Source organism: Phoxinus phoxinus (genome assembly GCF_949152265.1).
Source record: "Phoxinus phoxinus genome assembly, chromosome: 14".
Taxonomy (NCBI): domain Eukaryota; kingdom Metazoa; phylum Chordata; class Actinopteri; order Cypriniformes; family Leuciscidae; genus Phoxinus; species Phoxinus phoxinus.
Genome location: NC_136889.1, coordinates 31,152,831 through 31,178,583, shown reverse-complemented (window position 1 = coordinate 31,178,583; position 25,753 = coordinate 31,152,831). Strand labels below are relative to the sequence as shown.

The 25,753-nt window shown below is 38.1% G+C and overlaps 1 protein-coding gene across 7 annotated transcripts in view; it reads right to left on the bottom strand.

Annotated features, from left to right (window-relative positions):
- Positions 1-24,850, bottom strand: part of eml4 (EMAP like 4) — a 115,279-nt gene extending 90,429 nt beyond the window's left edge. For 2 of the 7 annotated variants that reach the window (XM_079634681.1, XM_079634682.1), the window contains exon 1: positions 24,422-24,850. In XM_079634681.1, the coding sequence (XP_079490807.1) occupies positions 24,422-24,446 (25 nt within the window). In that variant the 5' untranslated portion in view covers positions 24,447-24,850. The remainder of the gene's footprint in view (positions 1-24,421) is intronic. The other 5 variants (XM_079634679.1, XM_079634680.1, XM_079634677.1 and 2 more) reach the window with 4 other exon arrangements.
- Positions 24,851-25,753: the final 903 nt, after the last annotated feature.

Here is a 25,753-nt window from a genome sequence, read left to right as displayed (position 1 = left end):
AGGGGGTGTAACCATCTGGAGAATGCAAATAACCTGTCTCAAATGTTAGTGGTGTTTACCATGGTATATAATGACTGCACAATCTAATTTTTTTAGATCATCACCGTAAATATTTTGTGGTCAATATTTGGAGCAACAATATATTGCACTCAGAGACTTTGTTAACTGGAATTGACGATGGATGGATGGATGGATGGATGGATGGATGGATGGATGGATGGATGGATGGATGGATGGATGGATGGATGGATGGATGGATGGATGGATGGATGGATGGATGGATGGATGGATGGATGGATGGATGGATGGATGGATGGATGGATGGATGGATGGATGGATGGATGGATGGATGGATGGATGGATGGACGGAGGGACGGACGGGATGGATGACCTATTGAATGGATGGACTAGTGGATGGATGGATGGATGGCCTATTGAATGGATGGACTAGTGGATGGATGGATGGATGGATGACCTATTGAATGGATGGACGGATGGATGGATGACCTATTGAATGGATGGACTAGTGGATGGACGGATGGATGGATGACCTATTGAATGGATGGACTAGTGGATGGATGGATGGATGGATGGATGGATGGATGGATGGATGGATGGATGGATGGATGGATGGATGGATGGATGGATGGATGGATGGATGACCTATTGAATGGATGGACGGATGGATGGATGACCTATTGAATGGATGGACTAGTGGATGGATGGATGGATGGATGACCTATTGAATGGATGGACTAGTGGATGGATGGATGGATGGATGGAAGGAAGGAAGGAAGGAAGGAAGGAAGGATGAATGTATGACCTATTGAATGGAAGGACTGGTGGATGGATGGAAGGATTAGTGGATGGATGGATGGATGCACAATGGATGAAAGGATGGATGAAAGGATGGATGGGTGGAAGGATTGATGGATGGATAAATGGATGGATGGATGGAAGGAAAGATAGGTGGATGGATGGATGGAAGGGATGATGGATGGATAGATGGATGGAAGGAAAGATTGGTGGATGGATGGATGGATAAGCTTATAACAGGTTTAAAAAAACTGTTTATTTTCAAATAAATAAATCCATTTCCGCATGTCTCAAAAGTTAAGGATGCTAATCAGCAATAGAAGTTGCACTGTGAAAACTTCAACAGGTCGGGATGATGATGCTACTTTCATAAGCGCACGTATTATTACCATCATTGCTTAAATCGGGGTGAAAGAGGTTACTGTGGGGGGGGGGGGGGGGGGGGGGGTTTGGTCCTGAAATATATTTGTAAATACTGACAGCTTCAATCTACTGCAGTCTTTCTTCCTCTGAGAGCCTCTCCTCGCCTGCTAGAAGCCAAACGCTGGATGTATGCTAATGTTAATATCACTGTACAACAGCATGAAATGAAAGCAATATGGAAGTATGCTATGTGATGAATAAACCTTCTCTAGTTCATGAGAGAGTTAATCATCTACTACAGCCGAGGGTAATAAAAACATTCTCATGTACTAATACTGATGAATAGTTCCACCATGTCTACACACACACACACACACACACACACACACACACACAGTATTATCAGTTAAATGATCACAGATGGATGGTGTGTGTGTGCAGTAACTGAACTTGCTGGAGGGCTGTACACTGATCCGGACACAGTTTCATGCAGGAACACTTTGCAACTGCCAACCTTTTTGCCTCAAAAAATTCCCCAAAATGTTTCTAATGTGACAGCAACATAAGACACATAATTTGCATCTTTGCTCATGCCGTCACAATAATATGAACGAATAGTCTTGTGAGCGCAGCATGATGTCCTCTGTGTCAGGTTTTGAGGACTGAAGTCAACAGAAGCTCGCAGGCTGAGAGATGCAGGAGAACTGAACCTGCAAACCTGACACTCACTGACAAGCTGACACTCGTCTGACTGGAGAACTGCTGTCGGTAACGTCTCTCTCGGCCTCGGACAACTCTGTGAGAAGATATCTTTATATAACAAAGAGTTGGGAGTATATTCACAATATATTCTCATCTGTTTAGAAGCAGGACTTTTATTTTGACAGCGCTAGCGAGTGAGGGTCTTAGTTCCCGTTCTCCGTCTTCATTAGTTTACGGTCTGAGTTTTACAGTTCTGTCTTAGAAAATTATTAGTGCACTGTGGGTAACAGTGTTTACTTCCTTTTTATTCATTTTTATAATACATTTCTTTAGTTGTGAGAAATTCTATAGTTGGATTACAATCAATAATTTCTCATCTAAAGTAAAAACAGTTTACAGTTTTTTTAAACAAATTAATCATTTTTTTTATTTCTAATTAAGTACATTTTATGTAAAAAAAAAAAAAAAAGATATATATAGGCTATACACACACACACACATTTAATTTCAGCAATTGCTATGCATGTGTTTTTGCTATCTTTAAATTAAAGAGTGTGATTCATATATTCTGGGCTGTCTTTACATCAGGAATCGGCCATCATAAAAAAATAAAAAAAAGGGATACAAAACAACATTGGTGTTTAAAAAAACGGTCATATTTCAAAATATATATTTTTTGTATTAGAGAAGAAAGAAAATTATACAGGTTTGCAAAGACATGAGTAAATAAATAATGACAAATGTTTTAACCTCCAGTTGCAAAACTTGGCTGCCTATACAGGAGAAAGAAATGTAAAATCGGTGATGCCTGACTAGAGAAAACTGAAAAAAGGCTGTTATCGTCTTTTGCCAAATAGGTAGGAAAACTTCAACACCCATAATGCACTGGGCATGATGTCATCCAAGGCCTCTCCCACCAGTCTGCTCTGAAGATGCTTATCAAGAGTCAAATTATTATTAATTACCAGAGTCGGAAATCATATTATTTACATTTTACCAAACTCAAGCTCATATAGGTTTTAGACCACCGCATTTTGGAGAATTTCAGACATATAGACAGACCAATAGTAATAATTTATGGAAAAAATAATAATATTTGTGGTTATTTTAACCCTTTTAACAATTTCTTAAATATTGAGATAAATATAATGTAGCCAGTTTAATGACACAGCGATATTTGGTTGAGCAGAGTAGCAGTTTAGATTCAAACAATGACACATCAGAACTACAAAATGAAATGCTGGTTTCTGCTATCCATCTCGCTTCTGACTTTCATTTTCAATGTTTCCATATCTCCTCACATATTTACTCTCACTTTTTACATCTGTTTCTCCTCTTTCTGCCTCTGTTGCCACTTAGCTCGAAGGTCTTACGCAAGCTCTCAGATTTATTCAAGCAAGATCAAAATGAAATGTTAGGGGAAGTACATGCACTCAAACCCCGGTGTGGTACTTACAGGAATTAATGGCCACTCGGGGGGAACCGGTCCCAATAGCAGAACCCGAGTCACTCACAACACAACGTTTTCAGAGCGCACAGGAGATGTACGTTCACCACAACTACAGTAATAACGCTTTATCCTATACAAACACACACCGAGACGTCTTCTTACAAATGCTTAAATTACCAGTCATTTGTATAATTATTTCAAACTAAAAAAAAAACTAAGAGGGTAACTGTAAATACTAATGAGAGCGGGACATCACCGGTGTGTGTGATGCTGAACACACGGGGTGTTTACTAAGCATGTTTTGTGTGCTTGTTTCACAGCAGATCTGAGCATTGTTCAACAGTAATGATCAGATTTCGGCTATCGAATTGAATCAAACCTTGAAAATGGTTTGTTCAAAAGAAAAAACAGATTCTGAAATCGGATTAGATCACAAAATCTCATTGTATTCACATTGTAAATAAACTTAAAAATGTAAGGTCTAATTTTGGTCTACTTTATTACTTGTACTATATCACTACTGTACTATATTTAAATGTTTCTGAACATGTTCAACAGTAAATTTTTATATTGTAATTACTTTTTGTCTCTTAAATCTCATCTGCTCACCAAGGCTGCATTTATTTGATTAAAAAAAAGAAATATTATTACAATTTTATAACAACTGTTTTCTATTTGAATATATAGTAAAATGTAATTTATTCCTGTGATCAATCTGTATTTTCAGCATCATTACTCCAGTCTTCGGTGTCACATGATCTTTCAGAAATCAGTATAATATGATGATTTGCTGCTCGAGAAACATTATTTATTATCAATTTTAAAAATAGTTGCACTGCTTAATATATCTTTGGTAAAATCTGGATTATTTGATAAACAGACAGTTCAAAAGAACAGCTTTTTTTTTAAATAGAAAACTATTTTAATAAGGTCAAAGTGTTTAAACTTTACAGAGACATTTCACCAATTCAACGCATTTTTGCCGAATTAATGCATTTCACAAAATATATATAAAATTGTACTGATGCTAGAACATATTTGACTGGACATGTGATCTCAATATGGTAGCCATCAGACAACTCTTTGGCATAAATATAATTTAAAATGAATTAAAACAACCTTAATTTATAAGCCACTATGACTAGATCTTCATATAGCATTTAAACATCTGTCAAAGGTACAATTAATTTATTTGCATGCAAATGTAGGCCTATTACTTTTATTACACTATTACATATTACATTTCCCATTGTGAAAAGGTAAAGTTTTGAAATGTTAAGGGTAACACTTTAGTTTAGGTCAATTTTCACTATTAACTCAGACTTTTGCCTCAATAAACTCATAATTACTGCTTATTAATAGTTAGTAAGGTAGTTGTTAAGTTTAGGTATTGGGCAGGATTCAGGGATGTAGAATATGGTCATGCAGAATAAAGCATTAATATGAGTTTTATAAGTATTAATAAACAGCCAATATCCTAGTATAATGCATGCTAATAAGCAACTAGTTAACAGTAAGAATTGTACCCAAAACTAAAGTGTTTAATGAACACAAAGTGCATTTTTTAAACACACACACACACACACACACACACACACACACACACACACACACCTCTTCAAATCCTGTTCTCTAAGATGGCTGCAGCGCCCCCTGTCTGCGACTCAAACCCATGCACAGACTGTGTGAGCCGCTATTACTGCTGTGCACCTGATCAGTGACAGCGAGGAAATCCTTTTACCAGCCATGTTTGAGCTGGATGCTGTGGAAAACTACCAGAGAAAGTTGGACGGACTGCAGTTGCCTCCCTTAAAATATCCAGTTGTCCTGAGTGAAAATGCAGAGTCATCATCCGTCCTGCTGCACTGCGGGGAAGGAATGAGGCCATCGCTGACGGACACACACACACACACGCAAGTTTATGAGGAGTGTAAAATCTGCAGTGTCACAGCGCTGGGATGGCTCACCTCAGAGAGCAAATGTCCTCACAACCCCAACCATGCAGAGATGTTGCAAAGCATGCGGAAGCATCATTAAAGAGAAAGAGAGATATGATGATAAACTGAAGGATGACTTTTGAGTTTCTGGAAACACATATCATGAGCACCACGCATGATCTGAGTGTGTAAAGACAACCGACAGACCAGAGTAAAGCAAATTCTGACTTATTATATTTTACACATGCAGTGTGTAATATAACTGTTCGTGAATGTAAAAGATCTGCAAAGTTTCAAAGGTCAAAGTGCATATAAATAGAGTTATTGTCTCCTGAAAGAAAGAAGTGATTCTGAACGGCCGAAACGAGGAGTCAGTAATTCCTCACTTCCTGCTTGAACCTCCATAGGTCTAAATCTGCATAATGTCAGTCTATGGTGTTCATTGGCTGCCCGTGAACAACTTTGTCCCTCAAACACTGTAGTTGTATCTGAGACTGGAAGAGTTTGGTTCATGTTGTCGACACGTTGAGAAGACGCTGTTTTCTGCACGGCCAAAGCAAATCCACTTTGCTGCACTTCAAAAGGACGAGGACTCGCGCTGGAATTGATAAAGTAAACTCGACGCCATTGTTTGTATTAATGAGTGCGTTAATGTTCTTAACCCGATTATGCTTAAGTCGACAATGCATGTGATCATGTAAACGCATTAACCCATTTTCCTTTATCGGAGTGAGGTAATAACCGGCTGAAGCATAAACCGATCGGCACAGCTGGATGTGTGTGTGCCTCTTACACCGATGCGATGCCGCTTGTAAACACATTAACCTTTCTGTTGCCTTATTGAAGTGCACATGTGTGACAGACAGGAACACTACTGTGGACTTCAGCACATCCAGACAGAGTGAATATTTTGCAGTAAAGGAGAAGGAAATATACTGCAAACTCAGAATCTTTCTAGACTCAAATTATAAAAGTGCTCTCATATCAAGAATTTAGTACAGTCAAAATGCTGTATTGAGAAGTGCATGAGAAGATGTGTGAAGTTTACCGCTGACATGTTGCGAAACTCTTCTACAGTTTTTAAATGCTTTATTTAACATCACAACCAACATAACAAATGAAGAGTCAGATACGCATATTATTATGTTTTAATGTCACTACTGGGAAATAGCCTGATTTATTAGTAAAGTCTTTTAAACGCGGTTTACTTGTGTTGTGGACAACAGGTTATTTCAATAGCAGATTTTGGTGAGTTATCAGTGTACTGGTGTGCATGAAAACGTGCTCACTGTGCATCAAGTGCTGAGGAAGAGCTGGACCTGAAATCCAGATGGTAATGGGCATTTAGTTTAGTGGTAAGCAGTAGACCAATCACAACAGACTGGGTCATCTGACCAATCAGAGTAGAGAAGACCAATCACTACAGACTGGGTCATCTGACCAATCAGAGTAGAGATGACCAATCACTACAGACTGGGTCATCTGACCAATCAGAGTAGAGAAGACCAATCACTATAGACTGGGACATCTGACCAATCAGAGCAGAGAAGACCATTCCCTACAGACTGGGTCATCTGACCAATCAGAGCAGAGAAGACCAATCACCACAGACTGGGTCATCTGACCAATCAGAGCAGAGCAGGCTGTCAGAAAGGCGAGGTTTAGAGAGACTGAATCCTTTATCAAATCATATCAGACTGTGAGAATGATGCTGCAATATATATTAAGAGAAAACGTGTGTTTGTTTGTTTTTTACCTTAGATGCATGTAAACCTATTGTAAGAGACCTTAAAAACAAAAGTAGGAACCTTTAAAATAGCACATTAATGTTTATTTCCTTAAATCAGCTTTTTTGTGGTCGACTTTGTTTAGTTTAATTGTGCTTGTGTGTTTACAGAGGAAGCTGCACTCAGGATTGTGTGTGTGCGTCCGCTTGTGTGTGTAGGTGAGTGATTGTGGCCAGCGTGTGGTAAAGGTTAGAACTTCAGGAGAACAGCGTGAGGGGCATCTGATGGCAGAAAATGACAGACGCTGCACATTTATGATTTATAGCTGACAAAATGGCTAAAAATAAGTAGCACTGCACAACATGGCAGAGAGAGACTGTACCTGTCAGCATGTCACGCAAGAAAACTGAAGAGGACCTCACTTTAAACAGTACATTGATTTTCAAAATTTGTTTTTAAAGTCTCCTACAATAGGCTTACATGCATCCAAGGTCAAAAAACACTTTGTCTCATAACATACATTGCTGCATCACCTTTTTCTCAGTGTCTGAAACGCTTCGATAAAGTGTTTCTCAACCCTGCTCCTGAAGGACCCACAACACTGCACGTTTTCTTTGTCTCCCTAATCAAACACACAGATTCAACTCATCAGCTCATTATCACATGGGTTAATGAGCTGAAGCTGATGAGTTGAATCTGTGTGTTTGATTCAAACTGTGCTTCTGTAAGAACCAATGAGGTTCAGTCTCGTGTTACGCATCACATTTGCGCTTCTGCAAGAACCAATGAGGTTCATTCTTGTGTTACGCATCACGTTTGCGCTTCTGTAAGAACCAATGAGGTTCATTCTTGTGTTACGCATCACGTTTGCGCTTCTGTAAGAACCAATGAGGTTCATTCTTTCTCGCGTGTCAAGCAGGTTTGGTTGAGCTTTTGTTTATGCTCCCTGATCATGTTTAAATGTGAATAAATGCCTAAATTCAATCTGTTCATTTAAAGTGATCGAGTCTCTTCAGGAAATTTGGACTAAACCGCTTAATTCATTAGGATTAGTTTTACGATCTCTTTATAAACTTTCTGAAGCGTCAGTGAAGGGACAGAAATTTCTCAGATTTCTCAGATTTCATCAAAAAGATCTTCAGTTGTTTTCTGAAGATGAATAAAAGTCTTGCGGGTTTGGAGCGACATGAGGATGAGTAAATGTAGACAGAATTAACATTTTTGGGTGAACTAACAGGGGTTCCCAAACTTTTCCATGACAAGGCCCCCCAAATACCACTAGGTTCTGGCCAAGGCCCCCCTTTTGCAGGATGTGTTATTGAACCCATTGACAATACTATGGCAAATGTAGAAAGAAAGAAATAAAACATCTGTGAACATCAGATTATGTGATGGTGTTTGATACCAGCCAATCAGAAAGATTATAGAGTTGCACCAATTACAATTTTCTCGGCCGATTCTGATTTTTCATTGAGTTTGACTCAATGAAAAATGACCGATTCCAATTTCATTTTTCTAATCACTTTACAGCACACATAAATATTTCTTTTCTATATATATTTTTTTTTATTATAAAATCACCATATACTTTTACCCAAACAAGTTTAAATGGGTAAATTTTATATATATCTATAAATATTTTTGAGTCTTCATTTTCCTACTCCAGTTCTTGTGAAAACACACTAGACATGCAAATAATGTGCATTTTACCCGCGCTTCACTGCTGCTCACGCTCCTGCTCGCGGTGTGAATGCACTCATTGATTAACATGCACGCCGGAAAAAATACGCGCCGCTCGCGGTGTAAAACAGCCGTAATTCACGAGGTTTCCTACATGTGCGGTCCGTGTGCACGTGTGATGCTGATGTTGCACAATGTTAATCATGCGCCGCCCGAGTGCATTTGACCGGCATAAAATCGCCATATGCCGACTGATTGGCAGGTCGCCTAATCTCTAAAAGATTAGCATTAAATGTATAATGTTCAAATCGCTATGCGACAAATTATTGTAATGATATTTCATAACAATTCTCATCATAATATAAAAAAAATGTTACGTTGCTTTTTTTTTCTTCTTCCAACTTGCTGCGGCCCCCACATTAAAACCCTGTAACTAACCCATTAGTGAGCATTAGATACTTTATTTAGAAAATAACATGAAAAAAACCCTGTGTACACAACGAGAAGAGGGACTGATCTGAGCTATTGACTTTAGAAGGCAAACTAATTGATAAGAGCCAGTGAGCAGATAAGCAGGCACATCTATAGCAGAACATTTGATACTGATCCAGCTCCTGCTGAGCACACACCTGTCTTCTGCGACACACAGACTCAAAATACATGTGTGTATGCGTCGATGCTTTTGTGACAAACAACACAGTAAACAACTATAACTTTTGAAGCACTACTTGCCAAACTGGCTGTTTATCCTAACGCACGTTTCAGTTTGCCTCATGGTTTATGGACCATTTATAGAGTCAAAAACCACATCACACATGATCCAGATGGTTTTCTTCATGACCATGTGTATCTTGAACTCAATATGTCAGTCTAAAAACTTTGACTGGGTTCCATGAGAGGAGAAAGGGTGCCTGAAACCTCATCCAAGATCTCTGTCCAACCCAAGCATTAACTTAATCCATCTCGAACCACTTCAGTCTACATGCTGTCCTACTGTACATGTGGATTTAACTCCACCCTGAGATTACAACCCCATCTCACTCTCACACACACACACACACACACACACACTCTCTCTCTCTCTCTCTCTCTCACACAAACACACACACACACATGGGATGGCGGCACATCCTGATTAATCCTGATTAAGGTTACAGTACAGCCAACACAATATCTGGCCCTTCTGTTCATCAGCACTATCAGCGCAGCAGAGATAAACACATCTCAAATGAGTTGATTCAACTGATCCAATTCTCAATTTCACGGTGTCTGCTGGGGCTCCAGGGCCTGGACTAATAAATCAGTCGAGCCTCGCGTGTTCAGTACACTTCTGTGCATGAGCTTACAGAATAGGGTTGTGTGTGATATCTTAAACATTCACAATAATTTTTATCACAATGACATTAAACAAAGGAACATAATACATGTTGTGGATTTTAATGCATTTAGATAAGCGTGTTATTATACTATTTTATCTCAGTAGCAAAAACAGCCTTATATTTGTTAAGTTTGATTCATTTCTGTGAATCTGTTCAAAAACAGCAACATTGACAACAATCAGAAATATTTCTTGAGCATCAAATCATCATATAGAATGATTCCTGAAGGATCATGTGACACTGAAGAGTAATGATGCTGAAAATTCAGTTCTGATCACAAATTACATTTTAACATATATTCACATTGAATACAGTTATTCATAACTATAATTAATAAAATTTTGCAATATTAAAATTTTTTATCGAATAAATGCAGCCTTGTTAAGCAGAATAGATTTATTTGAAAAACATTAAAACATTTTACCAACTCCAGGCTTCTAAATATGTGTAGAAAAACATGAATTCATTCTTAGATAGTAGATTCACAATGTTTTTTTATTGAACTAAATACAGCCAAAAAATCTAGTTAAAAATCTACTATCTAAGAATGTGTGTTTGGTATTTCAAACACATAAACCAAGATATTGTTTCATGCTTTTTACTCAATATTCATTATATAATCAAGATATTATATGAAGCTATATTGCCCAGCAGAAAAGTGCTGCATTACTGCATTCATTCAACTCACTTATTTGCATATTTGTGTGCGTGCGTGTGTGTGTGTGTGTTCTTGATCAGAGAAAACAGAGGCTGTTGTTGACTAACCAAACTACTTCCTGTTTACCCTGGAGGAAATTCAGCAGAGTTTACAGGCAATTAACCGAAATTAAACAAACATGGATGACAGAACGAGAGAGAGACAAAGTGGGCGTCTGGGAAAAGTTATCGGTGTCTCCGTCATCTGGACTCGGCCAAACCAGTGTCAAATCAAAGACTCTGACCCTGACCTGAAGTGATGCTTACATATGGCAGCCAGTGGCCTTACAGACTAACACAAGTCATCAGAATATCGCAAATGTACATTCCGCGATATGCATATCGCAATGGCTTACAATAACTGTTTCGACACATGACTGTTACATACATACATGTGTGACATGCCTAATGCGCAATAAACTAAATAATTGAAAAAAAAAAATTTTGTGCAAATGCCTCTCATGATGAGTATTCATGTAAACACAGTAAGTTATGTAAGTTGAGAAGGAAAACGCGTGTAAAAAAATACTGGATCCGTCCTTAAAGTGACAGCAGCCTAATAATCCTGCTTCCGTCTGTGTGCTTAAAGGGCCCCTATTATGGATTTTTGAAAATGACCTTTCATGCAGTGTGTAATATAGCTGTAAGTGAATGAAAACATCCTGCAAAGTTTTAAATCTGAAAGTTCACCATATATAAAGTTATTGTCTTTCAAAAGTAAGAGTTGACTGAGTCAATTAAATTAATTGTTTTTCAAACAAGTCATAAGCCGTTTCGTCGTGATGAAACATTAGCCCGCCCGCGCGCAGACACCAGGGAAACTTAAACCTCAAACCGGCAGCTGATTCCTGTGGACACTGGACAGCATCATGTCCAGGAGACGCTGTGCTCTACAATGTGATGGTAAATAAAACACATTTTTCACTGCCCAAGGACGAGCAAGTGAGGAATCTGTGTTTAAAATTAATCTTTACCATGATACTACAGCAGTATAATCCTAAACTATTCCTGTTACCTTTATTTGACTGATGACGGCTTCTTGAATATCGGAGTTCAATGCAGGATTCGCAAACCGCTTGCTCTTGAAAGACGGTGTTCAAAATACTATTTTTTTGAGTTTTACATTGTGTAAACAATGTAAACTGGCATTGTTACTGGCAAACTCCTGCTAACTGGCTAACTCATGTTATCACTGTCTTACTGAAATACTTCTGCTAATCAGCTGTGCGCCACTTTTACATAAAACTCTGTCTATTAATGCAGATTGTCTGTCGTTCTCACTACTTTGAGGAAAGGTTAATCATGGAGCAAGATTTGTTTTACCAATGTTTATGTTACATCAGTCATTCACGCTAGAGATCGGCTAATGTATACATAGCATACATGCACTGTTATTGATACAGTTTCCACGTCTTCACCGCAATATATTAGAAACATATAGGCCTGTCACGATAACAAATTTTGCTGGACGATAAATTGTCCAAGAAATTATCGCGATAAACGATAATATTGTCGATCTGAGACCATTTTCATCTATGTGCAGGTGCATGTGCATGTTTACTGTGTTACCGGCAGTGTTGTGCCAGTTCATACTTAAAAAGAACTAGCTCAAAGTTCAGTTCACACAGATGATAATGAACTAGTTCATGTTCATAGTTCTTTTTTTTTTTTTATGAACTAAGTTCACATATCTAAAAATTAACTAGTTTACGTTCATTTGTTAAATTCTTTTAACAAAGATGTAGGCTATTATTAATAATAATGTTATTTCAACACAATATCTCGTTATTTCGAAATAATATGTGTGCGTGCATCTGTAAATCCAGTGACGCGTGTATTGATTTTTATTAATAAACAAGTGTTTTCTCTAAAAGTGTCGATTCGGCTGCAAAGATGAAGTTGACGATCGCCATCTCCGTGTGAACGCGCTTATAGAGAGAAATGCACATAAATAAGCCTAATAATGGATTACATAATCAGAGAGTAGGCTTTTTCTTTTTTCGTTTTGAATTATTTCGTTTAAAGACATTTCAAGCTTTGTGTATTTGGTGTATTTGTCATGTCTGTGTGAGGCATACACTGAGTTTCGTTAAGTTAGGATGTGCTCTAGTTTACGTGCAAGTGAGCGCGCGGGCGCCTCCGTTATATTTGTTTCGTCGGCCTATTAATTAAATACAGGCAATTGGTTGATGAAAAATTTATTAAAATTAAGATACAATTTATACAAAACGAAATTCACTTTATACAAAACGAAATTCACTTTAAAGAAAGGCTTTCTATAACAACTTCAACGGTCAAAATCATGTCTGACCCGCTCCATGTCTCATATTGCGCATCCTATCTTACTCGGTCGTGCTGTTCACTTTTCATAAATCAACATAAATGAAAAAAAAAAAATAACATTATAATATTTTAACAAATATGAAACGCGCTTTTTTTTATGGCTACAACAGTATAGTAGGCCTACATAGCCTACTCTCTATTTGTAAAAATTTCTGCACATTAATTTAATTCTGAATTTTAAACACACAAGTTGAAAGGCATTTGTTCAAATCAAGTTCACGGATAATTGTGCGTGCATTTATTAGCCTAATCATTATGATACTAAAATCCTAACAAATAGGCTATGCTATGTACAAAAAAATCAGATGAGTTCTCTCGAAAAATCTCTCGTTCACGTTCATTGTATGAAAAGTGATTCGTTCAGTTCAGCGTTCGGCGAAAATATGAACGTCGTTCATTGAATGCGTTCATGCACAACACTGGGTTTTAGTCGATACTGTTTTACAATAAATGCGACATACCGGCTCGCTCATGTTAAGTGGTTCACCACGGTCATTCGGTTTAAATCCGAAGTGCTCCCACACTGCAGCTGTCGCGTTTGGCTTTGAAACCGTCTCGTCTTTTCGCTCTTCTCGGCAGTCGCCTCAAGCACTCCCGCCTTCCCACACAAAGTCCATGTGACTGACAAGCGCCGCCTCCCCACACAAAAGACAATGCAACTGACAAGAGGGTTCACTTCTCCTACGCTAAGGAAACGAGAGTTGTCATTCAGTCGCGGATAACAAACAAGTATGCAAATTAAATTATCGCGGCTAGAAAAATTATCGAGGTCATTTTTTTTATCGTGCGATTAATCGATTTAACGACTATCGCGACAGGCCTAGAAACATACTCGGTAAATAAATTAGTACAAGTAAAATAATCGGTTGATGGACATGCACTTGTAAATGCTGATGGTGAGGAATTGCAACATCTCATCATCTACCTCAAGCTGAGTAGTGTATCACTGAAACGTCCTGCTCGAGTCGTTCTTGCGATGGAGGTTCGGGTTGAATAACTAGTTCTTCTAGTGTTTCATCATCGCACTTGCGCTCGCATTGATATGGTAAAATCGACGTCATTGTTCGTTACTGTGTTTAGTTTATGGTGTAGGAAGCCTCAGGACACGCAGAGCTGTGGTTGTTATGGCAATGGGAGTTTTTGTTTTTGGCGCGTGCTGTACATGTACACGGTAAACCAATCACAACAGACTGAGCTGTCTGGCCAATCAGAGCAGAGTAGCTCGCGGAAAGGAGGGATTTAGAGAGATTGATTCATTTGGCGAGTCGTTTGAGAATCTGAGTGATGTGCAAATGTATATTATGAGAAAATGAAACCTTTTTTGACCTTTGATGCATGTAAACATGTAGTAGGAAATCCAAAACAACATAGGAAACTTTAAAATATCATAATAGGGGCCCTTTAATGTTAATCTTGACTGAATAACTTTTGTAACTTTAATAAAAAATCAGTGTATATTTAATTCATACAGTGAACTAAGCAGTGTTTTATTTTTACATTTGATTATTCAATTTTTGATGTTAAATAAACCTAATTTTTTATAATTATTTTATATAGCTAATGCTACAGTAAAACACTGCTGTCTCTTTCAGAAGTTGTAGTGATGTTATTTTTTCCTTCTCTTGTGGTTATATAATTTTCAGTGTTTAAATATTTGAATATAATTGTAGTTTATTTTACATACGTAAAGCATATCGCATATCGAATATAGCATCATTTAATTTTCTCATTTCACATTTTTCTTCAATATTGTGTAGCCCTACTGCCAGTGCCAACCAATTTAGTTTACTCACCAACGGCTACTTTTGCTCACGTTTGCCACTTGGTGAGTGTTTTGGATGCACAAAATAAGAGACGTGCATAAATTCTGGAATCTGTGGTCATCAGCGTCAGCAGATCTGCAATTCATCAAGATTCATCCATCCGTTGTGTCCACACTCACACACACTAGTTCTCCTCTCACTCCAGCTGAAATCTCAACCTTTGTTACGAGGGAAGAAGGGAATGAAGAATGCACAAAGTTGGGAGGCAACATTCCAGCATCTGGAAGCGTTCGGGCACACGTGTGTCCCTTTCCGGATCTCTCCCTCCCTTTGCTCTGTCTCCAGCTTTCTCCTCTGCTTCCCTCCATCTTTTTTTCTTTCAAAGAAGGAATTTTGTAATCTGATCCTCAGCTAGTCTTTCCAAGTGCAACTCAGCAAACACACATTAAGAAATGCCATGTGCGATCGCAAACACACACAAACCACATCACAGGTCATTTACAGTCAAAACAAGCGGATACTTCCAAAATAAACCCTCGCATAAAACCCAGTATGACACATTGCAAATGAACCGTGAGCGCTGCTGGAGACCTGTTCATCCCAAACCAACACAAGCAGGGTTTTCAACTATGCAGATACGGTCTTCACATCCCATTGCCGCTTCCACAGAGGCTAAATTGTGTTTATTTGGTGGCATTAAAATGTTTTTGCATATGACCATTTTGGGGGATTCACAAACACTGAGGAAAAAAATAGCACACAAAGACACACTGTAATGTTTCCTTGAATCAGAAACCTAAGCCAGTGAACTGATGATCCAGATCTGGAAAAAATGTCATTTAGAAGATGCTTTTGTCTAAAAACATTGCAGTGTGCTTGTTTTGAATATCCAATTTTATCGCTGCAGGTCTCTGAATCACGTAGTAGATTTTCATAAATACTCTTTCATTTTACATTATATCACTGGAGGTAAAATGGTCAAATTTCCTTTTGTTAACTTTCATTTAGCAAGTTAACAGCTTGGGCTACTAGCTTAGCATAGCGCTAACTGTTTTAGTAAATAATTAGCTTCATGTAGAACAAGATGTCATGCTAGCACTATGTTTCTGAGCATGTACTGAAGATCGGGGATTCTGTGACGATATAATCTTTCTTTGGACAATAAGATGTGATTTTAAAAGTGATTTACACAATAATTATAGAGGGGAAAGCGTTGGAAACGCATGATATGAACAAATGAACAATTTATGGGGCCATTCACACACAACACACTTTTGTGTGGTAGTGGAATGGAAAAAAAATAAGGTAGAGATGTTTTTTTTTTTTAAAGTTGAACTTTTGATTTGAGCGCTGCATTTTTATGAAAACTAATGGCTTCTGGGGTTTTTTTTTTCATTGCAAATTGCTCTAAGTGTGAACTACTCAGTGTAAAACAAGAGTGCCATAGTCAAGGCCACAATACGGTCAAAAGTATGGTACAGAATACAGTCAATTCGGTATCGGTACCCAATGATGAGCACTGCAGCCAATCACAGACATGATTGTTGAGCATGTGAACATAGTGGCCAATTAGAGTTTAGGATACGGCAGAATCCGCTCGATACGCAGAGTTTGTTTCTGCAACCTCGTGAATCAGAGTATAAAGACAATGTAAATAAAGAGATTCACTGTGGAGTGTAGACAGATCTTGTGATTATAACGGGAGTTTTCACTCAGTCAGTGAGATTGCACTGAAGCTTCAGTGATTATAAATGGAGCGGTCTTTGCTCGCTTTCTGTATATAATGCTTTCACAATTTAAAGGGGGGGTAAAATACTTAGTTTCAGTCAATCTCATGTTAATCTTGAGTACCTATAGAGTAATAGTGCGTCCTTCATATCTCCAAAAAGTCTTTAGTTTCATCATATTTATAAAATAAAAATACACAGCTTTCCGATTCTATCCGGAAAAAGCCGAGGTCCTTGATTCTGGGCGTGGGCGGAGCTATAGAGTCAAGCGGGAGCATCCACAACATACAAACTGCATCCACTGTTCCAGTAACACTGGGCTCTTTGGGAAGCTGAACAAGGTAAACTTTCCCTCACATCCCAAAACACACTTTTTTGGAGACATTCTTGACATCAACCATTCCTATTTAGCGCTGCTGATGATGATTTCCGGTAGTAGCGCGTCGATGAGCGCGGTCTTTCTCTCCTCTGGTCGACGTGTGCGTGAACGCGCTTTTCCGAGAGCAATGCTCATATAAGGAGTTCCACTCTGGTCTACGTCATTAGATCTACGATAGAAAAAAACCAGCCGAAACGTGTTGCAACCCGGAAGTATGATTTTCAGCACAGAAATTCTCTGTTATTCGTTCAAAATAACTTTTCAAACTTTGGCCATTATTAGCATGAGAATCCATCTCTTTAACACTGTAAACAACTCTGAATACATGAAACACCATTGTACCCCCCCTTTAAATACACGTTTTATTTGTCATGCTGCTAAGTACACACTGCAAAGTTATGGGACTTTTAACTAAATTAAAATGGACTGAATCTGAAATTGCGAGGTTTGACATTAACAGTAACAATAGCAACGGACATGTGATGTCAAAATAGACCCATGCATTAAGTCTAAGATTTTAAGAGCAATAGACCTGCCACTTGTTCTGATGCAATGTTTACTTAATGGAATAATATTTGAAGGCTACATGTTCTTAATGTATAATTTACTTATAATTATTAATAAATGAACTGATTTTGTTTATTTTATATTTTTATTTTAAAATAGTTAAATTAATCAAATTAAATTGTTACAATAGTTTTTGCTCTGGTACTGAAACTGGTACACAGAGAACAGTGAAATCTTTCTTGTATTGGTAGGTACGACTGACATTTTGGTATTATGACCACACTAGGGGTGTAATAATATATCGTGTCACAATATATCGCAATACAAAATGCAACAATATGCATCATGGATAGTGACAATATGTATCGTGGATAGTTCACCCAAAATATTTTTTTTTTTTAAATGTAGCGTCAGTACTACATTACTACTATATATAATGTATAATAATGCAATGGGGGAATATTTGTGGGTCCTGATAATGCCAAATATCTTGTGTTACCAGTAAAAAGTGGCCTACATTATTTTAAATATATCTAGTCACATCTAGTGACAGAGTGCAAGCATATTCGTCTAAAATAATCTTGTATTTTCAGCTTCAGAATCATGAATATGTTTATTCTGGTCTCTATTGTACATTTTTTGTTAACCTTTTATCATATGTCTTGGAGTATCGCAATAATATTACATCGTGAGTTCAGTATCGTGTCATGTGGGTATCGTTACACCCCTACTGACCACTAACTCAGCTCCTTAAACCTGCAACCGAACTGTCTTTTATCCACTCTGTACCAGCCAGCACAGTGGTGTGAAAAGCTGAAAGCCCACTGGCGGCCCCACAGAGGCCCAGGATTGAGCATTGGAGGCGGGGAATGCACCTGGCGACGGGAGGAGCGGGGGCGGCTGCTATTTCTGTGTTGAGTTCGACAGTTGGGCGGCTGAGTGGGTGCAGATCAAAACCTGACGCCATCTCAGCACAGTGAACGCTTGGAGATGCATGAAGGCCTTTACTAGACCCTACACCTCCATCAGGCACACCGCTTCAGTCTTTTACACATCAACACAGCGCCACTAGAACACATGCACATGCCTTAAAAGGCAGCACACCGCTCACAGGCCGACCTACTGACCCACACACACAACTGCACAGCACCCAAAACAGGTCTGCTCTGTAAAGGTAGCGCTAAATACAGTGTAAAAATATTAAATAAAATCACGCAAGTCTGGGCCAAATGTTTAATGTTGACCGATTGATTGGTTTTCCGATTAATCGGCACCGATTGCTGTTAACGTAATCCTCAAGTGTAGTTAGGGATAGCAAAAATAAATAGGCTATCACCTTTTAAAATGTAGAAGATATTTGTCCAATCAAACAAAAACCGCTTAACCTATGCAGTTAATACATGTATTTTAAATTATGAGTGCATTTTAATGGGTGATTTTAAAGGGGGACATGCATGTATATATTTAAGAAAATATTTATATATAAAATAGTTAAATTTTATATATAATATAAATCATATAAAAAGATATATGCAGTATATAAATGCAAATATATACAAGCATGTGTGTGTATTTATATATACAAAATAATTATACACAATACACACACATATATTATGTAAACACAAACTTTTATTTTGGATTCGATTAATCGCGATTAATCGTTCACAGCCCTATGTACAAAATTATTTAAAAATACACTTAAAATGCAATTTATATAGCCTAAACAATAGCCGCGTTTCCACCGAAATTACCCGGAACAATTTGTCCCAGGAACTTTTTTCCCAGGAACTTTTTTTGCCCCAGACCGGTTGCTTTCTGCGTTTACACCGTGGTCCAAAGTACCGGGAAGATTATAAACTGCGCGCGACTGCTCCTCCCAGTCTGCGACGCACAGTAAACAGTTTTGAGCGCCACATTTATAATAAGTATGGAGGAGATTCAAACTGTGCTGTAGTTGTGTTTGTGATGTATTGCGGACATTGAATGTAAGACGGGTGGGACGAACGCGCAGAAAATTTCCTGTTACACAAATACGCTTAATAAAGCATGAACCTCGTCATCGTTCCAGCTGTTTTTTTTTTATTGTTTTTTTTATTAAATTCCATATTTGCAGACAGACAACTCTTAATGCATGAAGCCACGAACCGCAATAGATTTTTAAAAATGCCGGTTAAAATAGAATGCTGCGTGGAGTCATCCAGTCAAAATGCGGCGTGAACCCAACCAATCAGCATGTTCAGCGCACAAGTCCCGCCCCCGAAAGTTCCTGAACTTTGAAAAAGTACTACCTCGCCAGCAGGGACTTTCGGAGGGGGAAATATTTACCCGGAACTTCATTTAGACCCTGGTTCCTGCGGTGTAAACACACCGAGTACCACCCCAAAGTTCCTAGTTCCTGGGGAAAGTTCCCGCGGTGGAAACGCGGCTAATGACTTGAATACACATTTTCTATGGTATGTTTTTCATTTCTGTGATGACATTCATTTTAATAATTGTTTCTTAATATCAAACTAAAAAAAAACGATATAAAAAATTAATAAAAAGATACTAATTAATTCTTGACAAAAACTTAAATATTTTGGCATCAACATTTTTTTTATTAGCTTCACTGTTAATAACATTTAAAAAAAGTTTGCCTGCCAAATTAAAAGTAATGTGGTGAACATGATATTAGTCAAATAAATAAATAAACAAATATGCATTCGATGTCTACGGAGAATGTGTTACTTAAGTCACTAAATTAAAAACTTTTATTGAAAACAGTTGCAAACAACTTCTCCAAACCCAACACTAAAGTACATAAGAATCAGGAGCATGCGTTTAAAGTAGATTTTTAAGTGTCCTATTGTGACCTATAACACACATTACGAAAGGAAATCAGTCTAGTTTCTATACATGCACTGATCTTTCAAGTTTAGCTGTGCAGGTTTTGTCGTCATGACCAAAACCACATCATTTTACATTGTCGAAAACCACATTTAGATCTTCCAAGAACCAGAAGGAGTCAAACGAGGCCTGTACGTCATACCGACGACTTTGAAGGAGTGCGTTTACTCTCTGCTGTTGTCACGTCTGACGCAGGGACGGGGGACGAGCAGAAGGCTTGTGTGTGGCGGATAGTGCGGTCTGTGTCAGGCGGATGTACCTGTGGTGCACAACTGATACTAGAACTGGTTTAATACACACTTTTGGGCAGGCGCGCAGATGGCACTGGGGACGGGGGGGACATGACCCCCCCAGATTCATAGTGACCCGATCAGTCCCCCGCCCTCACTATCCCCACGAAAGGCGACAAAAATCGGTAAAACAGAGGATTAACCAGTGTTTGCGCTATGTACATTAGCCAAAGCAGTGCCCCGGCCCGCCGCTGCGCTTCAGAATCGGGTCGGGGCAGACGCAGCCTGACACACAATAATAATCTACACCGGTCACCATTACTTTGTACCCACGTTCTCACTACACGCTGTTCTGTTGTCAATATACACACGATGACACCGACGTTTACACTCTCTCTCTCTGTGTGTGTGTGTGCTACGACTCCTGAGTGACGTAGGGGTCATGAGGAGCTGGTAGCTGCCTCAATCGTGCCTGTAGGAGTGGACGAGCGGTAACCATAGTGATCATATACCATCTATGACTGAGCTGAGTCAGTGATTTTCTGAAATGAAAAAAATCGACTGTAAATGCCACATAAAAGCAATGAAGAGACAAAAAAACAATCACCTCGTTTTTTCAAAAACCAAACAATGCAAGTATCCTATGCCTGTTGACTTTCCCAGATGTGGCAGATTAGATTTGTTTAAGGGGAATAGCTAGTCTGAATAGCTAGTCTTTTGCACTTAGCAAACACAGCAAAATGTGGAGACCATAACTATGCATTTAGGTGAGTGGACAGAGGCAAATAATGAATGAACACAAAAAGAATGGTTGGATAAATCAAACAATTTATCGTCGTCAGGAAATGTTTTATCTTATAATTTAACCCATTGTACTGTATAAATTGACTGAGGTATGTTCACTGTCGTGTAAGCCACTATAAAAATAATTATAAATAATAAGTACATTTGTGTGGTGCAAGGTTTATGCAAACAACAAATAAAGGCCTACATAAACTTTTGACACCCTCTTATAGTAGGAAATCATGTTTTTTTATTGTACGTACAGAGCAACGAACGGAGGATATAGATTCTTAAATTATGGGCTATGAAAAACATTTCTTAATATGTCATACATCATTTGAAAGATATTTCTAATATATAAATTGCAAACAAACTTGTAATTAACTCCTAAATTTTACATTTTGAGTTATTCTTAGATATTTGACATAGTAGTTTTAGCCATTAATTCTCAGGAATATGTTGTATTTCACATTGTTATGAAATTCTATAGAGGTATAGGGTTGACTGAAATTATGAGATTTGGGTGGGTGATTGGTATACTAGTCAAATAACAGTAAAAACAGGAAGCCAAAACTGTTTAATTTACTATGTGACTGATAACTCAATTGAGTAATAAATTAAATCTAGATGATGTGGTTTAATAATTAAAAATGTTGGACAAACACACACGTGCACACACACACAATTTCCAGTGATCGGGTCTCCTCAGAACATTAGGCCTAAACCACTTAATTCTGATTAGTTTTACGATCTCTTTATGAACTTTTTGAAGCGTCAAAGTTGCAGTTGTGTAACTGTCAATGGAGGGGACAGAAATCTCTAAGATTTTATTAAAATATCTTCATTTGTGTTCTGAAGATGAACAAAAGTCTTATGGGTTTGAAACAACATGAGGGTGAGTATATGATGACATTTTTGGGTAACTAACCCTTTAATTTCCATAAACAATTTCATAACTGGTACAAAATAAAGTTTTCCATCATATACAGCTGTAGAAAATTCAGTCACTGTCACAGTCTCTGTCGCTCACTGGTCTTGTACTTCACATGGCATCCCTGCCAGACACTGCGACATCACCACGGTAACTCAGCGCAGGACAGATCGAGCGCTCAGCTCCTCCGAGTGTAACCAAGCAACAGAATCAAGTTATATAATCAGCACAGCATTTCATTGATCCGCTGTTGTTATATGACTGGACGTTCGCAGCTTCTCTCTCAGAGCAAACTCCCACACAGACTCATTCGGATGCATTAAAGTGAGATGCGGCAAGATCAGAAAACCATTTAAACTGATTGTTTTAAATAATAACTGGGATATTTAGGGTATTTTAAATGTCTGTCTTTGTTGTTGTGGTTTCTGCGGGTTGTATTTCTGACATAATTTATGTATTTATTTATGTTTATGAACTATTTTGTACAAATAAAGTTATTTTTTTGTTAAAATACATTTTAACTGTGTTGGGGAAAGTTACTTTTAATGCATTACAATATTGCGCTACTCCCTAAAAAAAGTAACTTAATACGTAAATAATTCATTAACTAAGATACTTTTTGTTACATTTTCTCAACTGGGCTGGGCTTGCTTTGTGTTTTAATAACAAAAAACTCTTACTTCAGCAAAACAAACGTAAACACAAATATGATATTTATATAAAAGTAATTTTCGCATATTCGTAATAGTTTAATTGGATCAAAGGTCAGCAACAAGGACATTGGTTAATAAAGTGAGATTAAATACATAAAGTACATTGGTATTATTTAACATAATTAATTATTAATATTCAGAGTTTACATTTCAGTGATTTTATAAATTTTGAGGAATACGGAAACTTTTTTTGTGTGCAAGTGAGATGAGTAAATGCATGCTAACATTCAGTCTAGATCTAAAATAACCATCATGTTTACACACAACGCCTCTGCAATAAATGGGAAATCAAAGAAACTTGCGTTACTAAAAAGCAACTCTGTTTTAACTGCTTTAAATTGAAAAGTAATGTTACTTTACTACTTAAAAAAGTAATTGTATTATTACTTGCATGTTACGTTGCAAAGTACTTGTGAGTATATATATATATATATAGGCTATATATTAAAAACATTATTAAATGTGGTTTAAATACTATGCAAGTCTTAAAATACTAAAACAAATATCTATCCAACAGAAAAGGTCTTGCAACATTTTATTACACAAATAGTTTGCACCAGCACACACGAGGAATGAAGGGTGATCATGTCATTCTCTCTGTTAGAGCACACTCAATCCATTATGCAATGAAACCTGTCCCCTGTAGCCATGCATCTGAAAGACCCCTTTACCTCCAGAAACTACAGCAACAGATCTGCACACTACACACACCTCCTTGAGCAAACACAAGAAATGATGAATTCCTGCTGCCACTGACTGTTATTAGACCATATCATCTGACTGACAAGCAGTGAACACCATCGAGCATGTCAAATCACATCCTTGTGCTAGCTGTAGTTCTTATACAGAAACACTTCCTTTCAAGAACTTTAAGAATATAGTTTAAAATCGCCATTGAAAATCTAACCGTCAATGTAATATTTGCATACTGGCTTGTTCTCCGTCCTTACATTTATTTGCATTTGCATTGTGATTTCAACTTGATTAGCCTTGCCTTAAGTTACACTTATACTGTACATTAACACAACATCTTTGCCGCATTCTCTTACACTTATTTCATTTAGGCTACCCAACAGAGCATTATCAGTAAGCATAACACCATCATGTTGCTCCACTGCAAGTAAACACTGATATTTACCATCCATATGGAAATGCAAGTCTAGTGTACAGCGTGAGCTGCAGTGTGTGAAGTAACAGCAGGGTTTTAACAACGGAAATAAACAGCAGAAGATACACGTCCATCGAGTGTCTTGACACACTGTAGCGAATGAATGCAGTGTCAGTGAAGTGTGTGTGTGGCTATAGCGCTGGCACGAGTAGCCTATACAGTGAACACACACATTCCACACTTGTGTCTATACTCGCCATGTCTGCTGCAGAAGAAGCATCTATTAATACACACTCACCTAAACTACCGGCGAAACCGTCCATTTCTCGGGTAAATATCCAGGGAGATATTCCTGGAGCGACTGGGGGAATTCGTCCTCTATGTGAGAAGAAAGCCTCGAGCTCGTGTAATGTCACGCGGGCTCCTCTGATCCGCTTAAATGCTGAATAAAGGGACGACCGGCTGGCGGCTGGTTCTCCGTCAGGGTAACGAGGCGCTTCTCTGGGGCAGTCGATCACAGAGTCTCCCTGAGCTTGAGCTGCTCCACCACGGTCGGTTCTATGGGTTCCTCCTCCTGCGGGCGAAGGAGGGAGTTTAAGGAGCGCTGGGCTTTCGCGTTTCCGACTCCGCCTGCTTTGGCACGGCGAGCTTCCCCTCAGACTGGCCGAGCCCGAGTGCGCCACAGTCTGACACCACGGAGCATCTCAATACGACAGCTCTAGTGCTCAAGTGCACACTGCTGTAGCTACTCTACTTCAAACGTCATTTGTTTGTTTATGTATTTGTATATTTATTTTGTTGCTTGTCCCTCAAATAGTTCACATGTGGCTCCATGTGTAGCCTATGCATTTAAATCATAAACATATGTCTACAAATCGGTATGAGGTTGTTTGGACATGGAATGATATCATGTTTTTGTACTGTAGCCTATATGGCAAGCCGTTTTGACTTTTATTCATTCCCAGGATATTCTTGCGATAGCCTATTCGTGTTAAAATGCTAATTCTTGAAATACTACATCACTAGTAAAAATGTGAATTATTGATATCAACAATGACGTCATCACTCACAGAAATACTATGAATTCTTGATATTATTTATCAATAATTACATTTCAGCATCTCAAGGTAACACTGCTGTAGCTACTCTAGCCTACTGCAGACGTCATTTGTTTGTTTATGCATTTGTATATTCTTTGCTTGTCCCTCAAATAGTTCACATGCTCCATGTCATTTATCCATGCATTTAAATCATAAACATATAGCCTAGAAATCGGTATGAGGTTTTTTGGACATGGAACCGTTCAACCGTGGTGATATCATGTTTTTGTTCTGTATAGCCTACATGGCAAGCCGTTTTGACTTTTTGCAAACATATTTTTATTGTATTTTACAGCACATTTTCCAAAAGAACAAACATAGTCCTCTTAAATACAAACATAACTTACTCAAATCCCTCACCCTCCACAATAACCCTTGCAGTTGATTGGGAGAGAAAAAGAAAAGAAAAAAAAATTCCTTAGACATTGCTTTATATCATACACTTCTAATAATACATTCAATTTTTTATAGCGCTTTTCAAGACACTCAAAGACGCTTTGCAAAAATAAGGTAGACACAAAAGCAAAAGA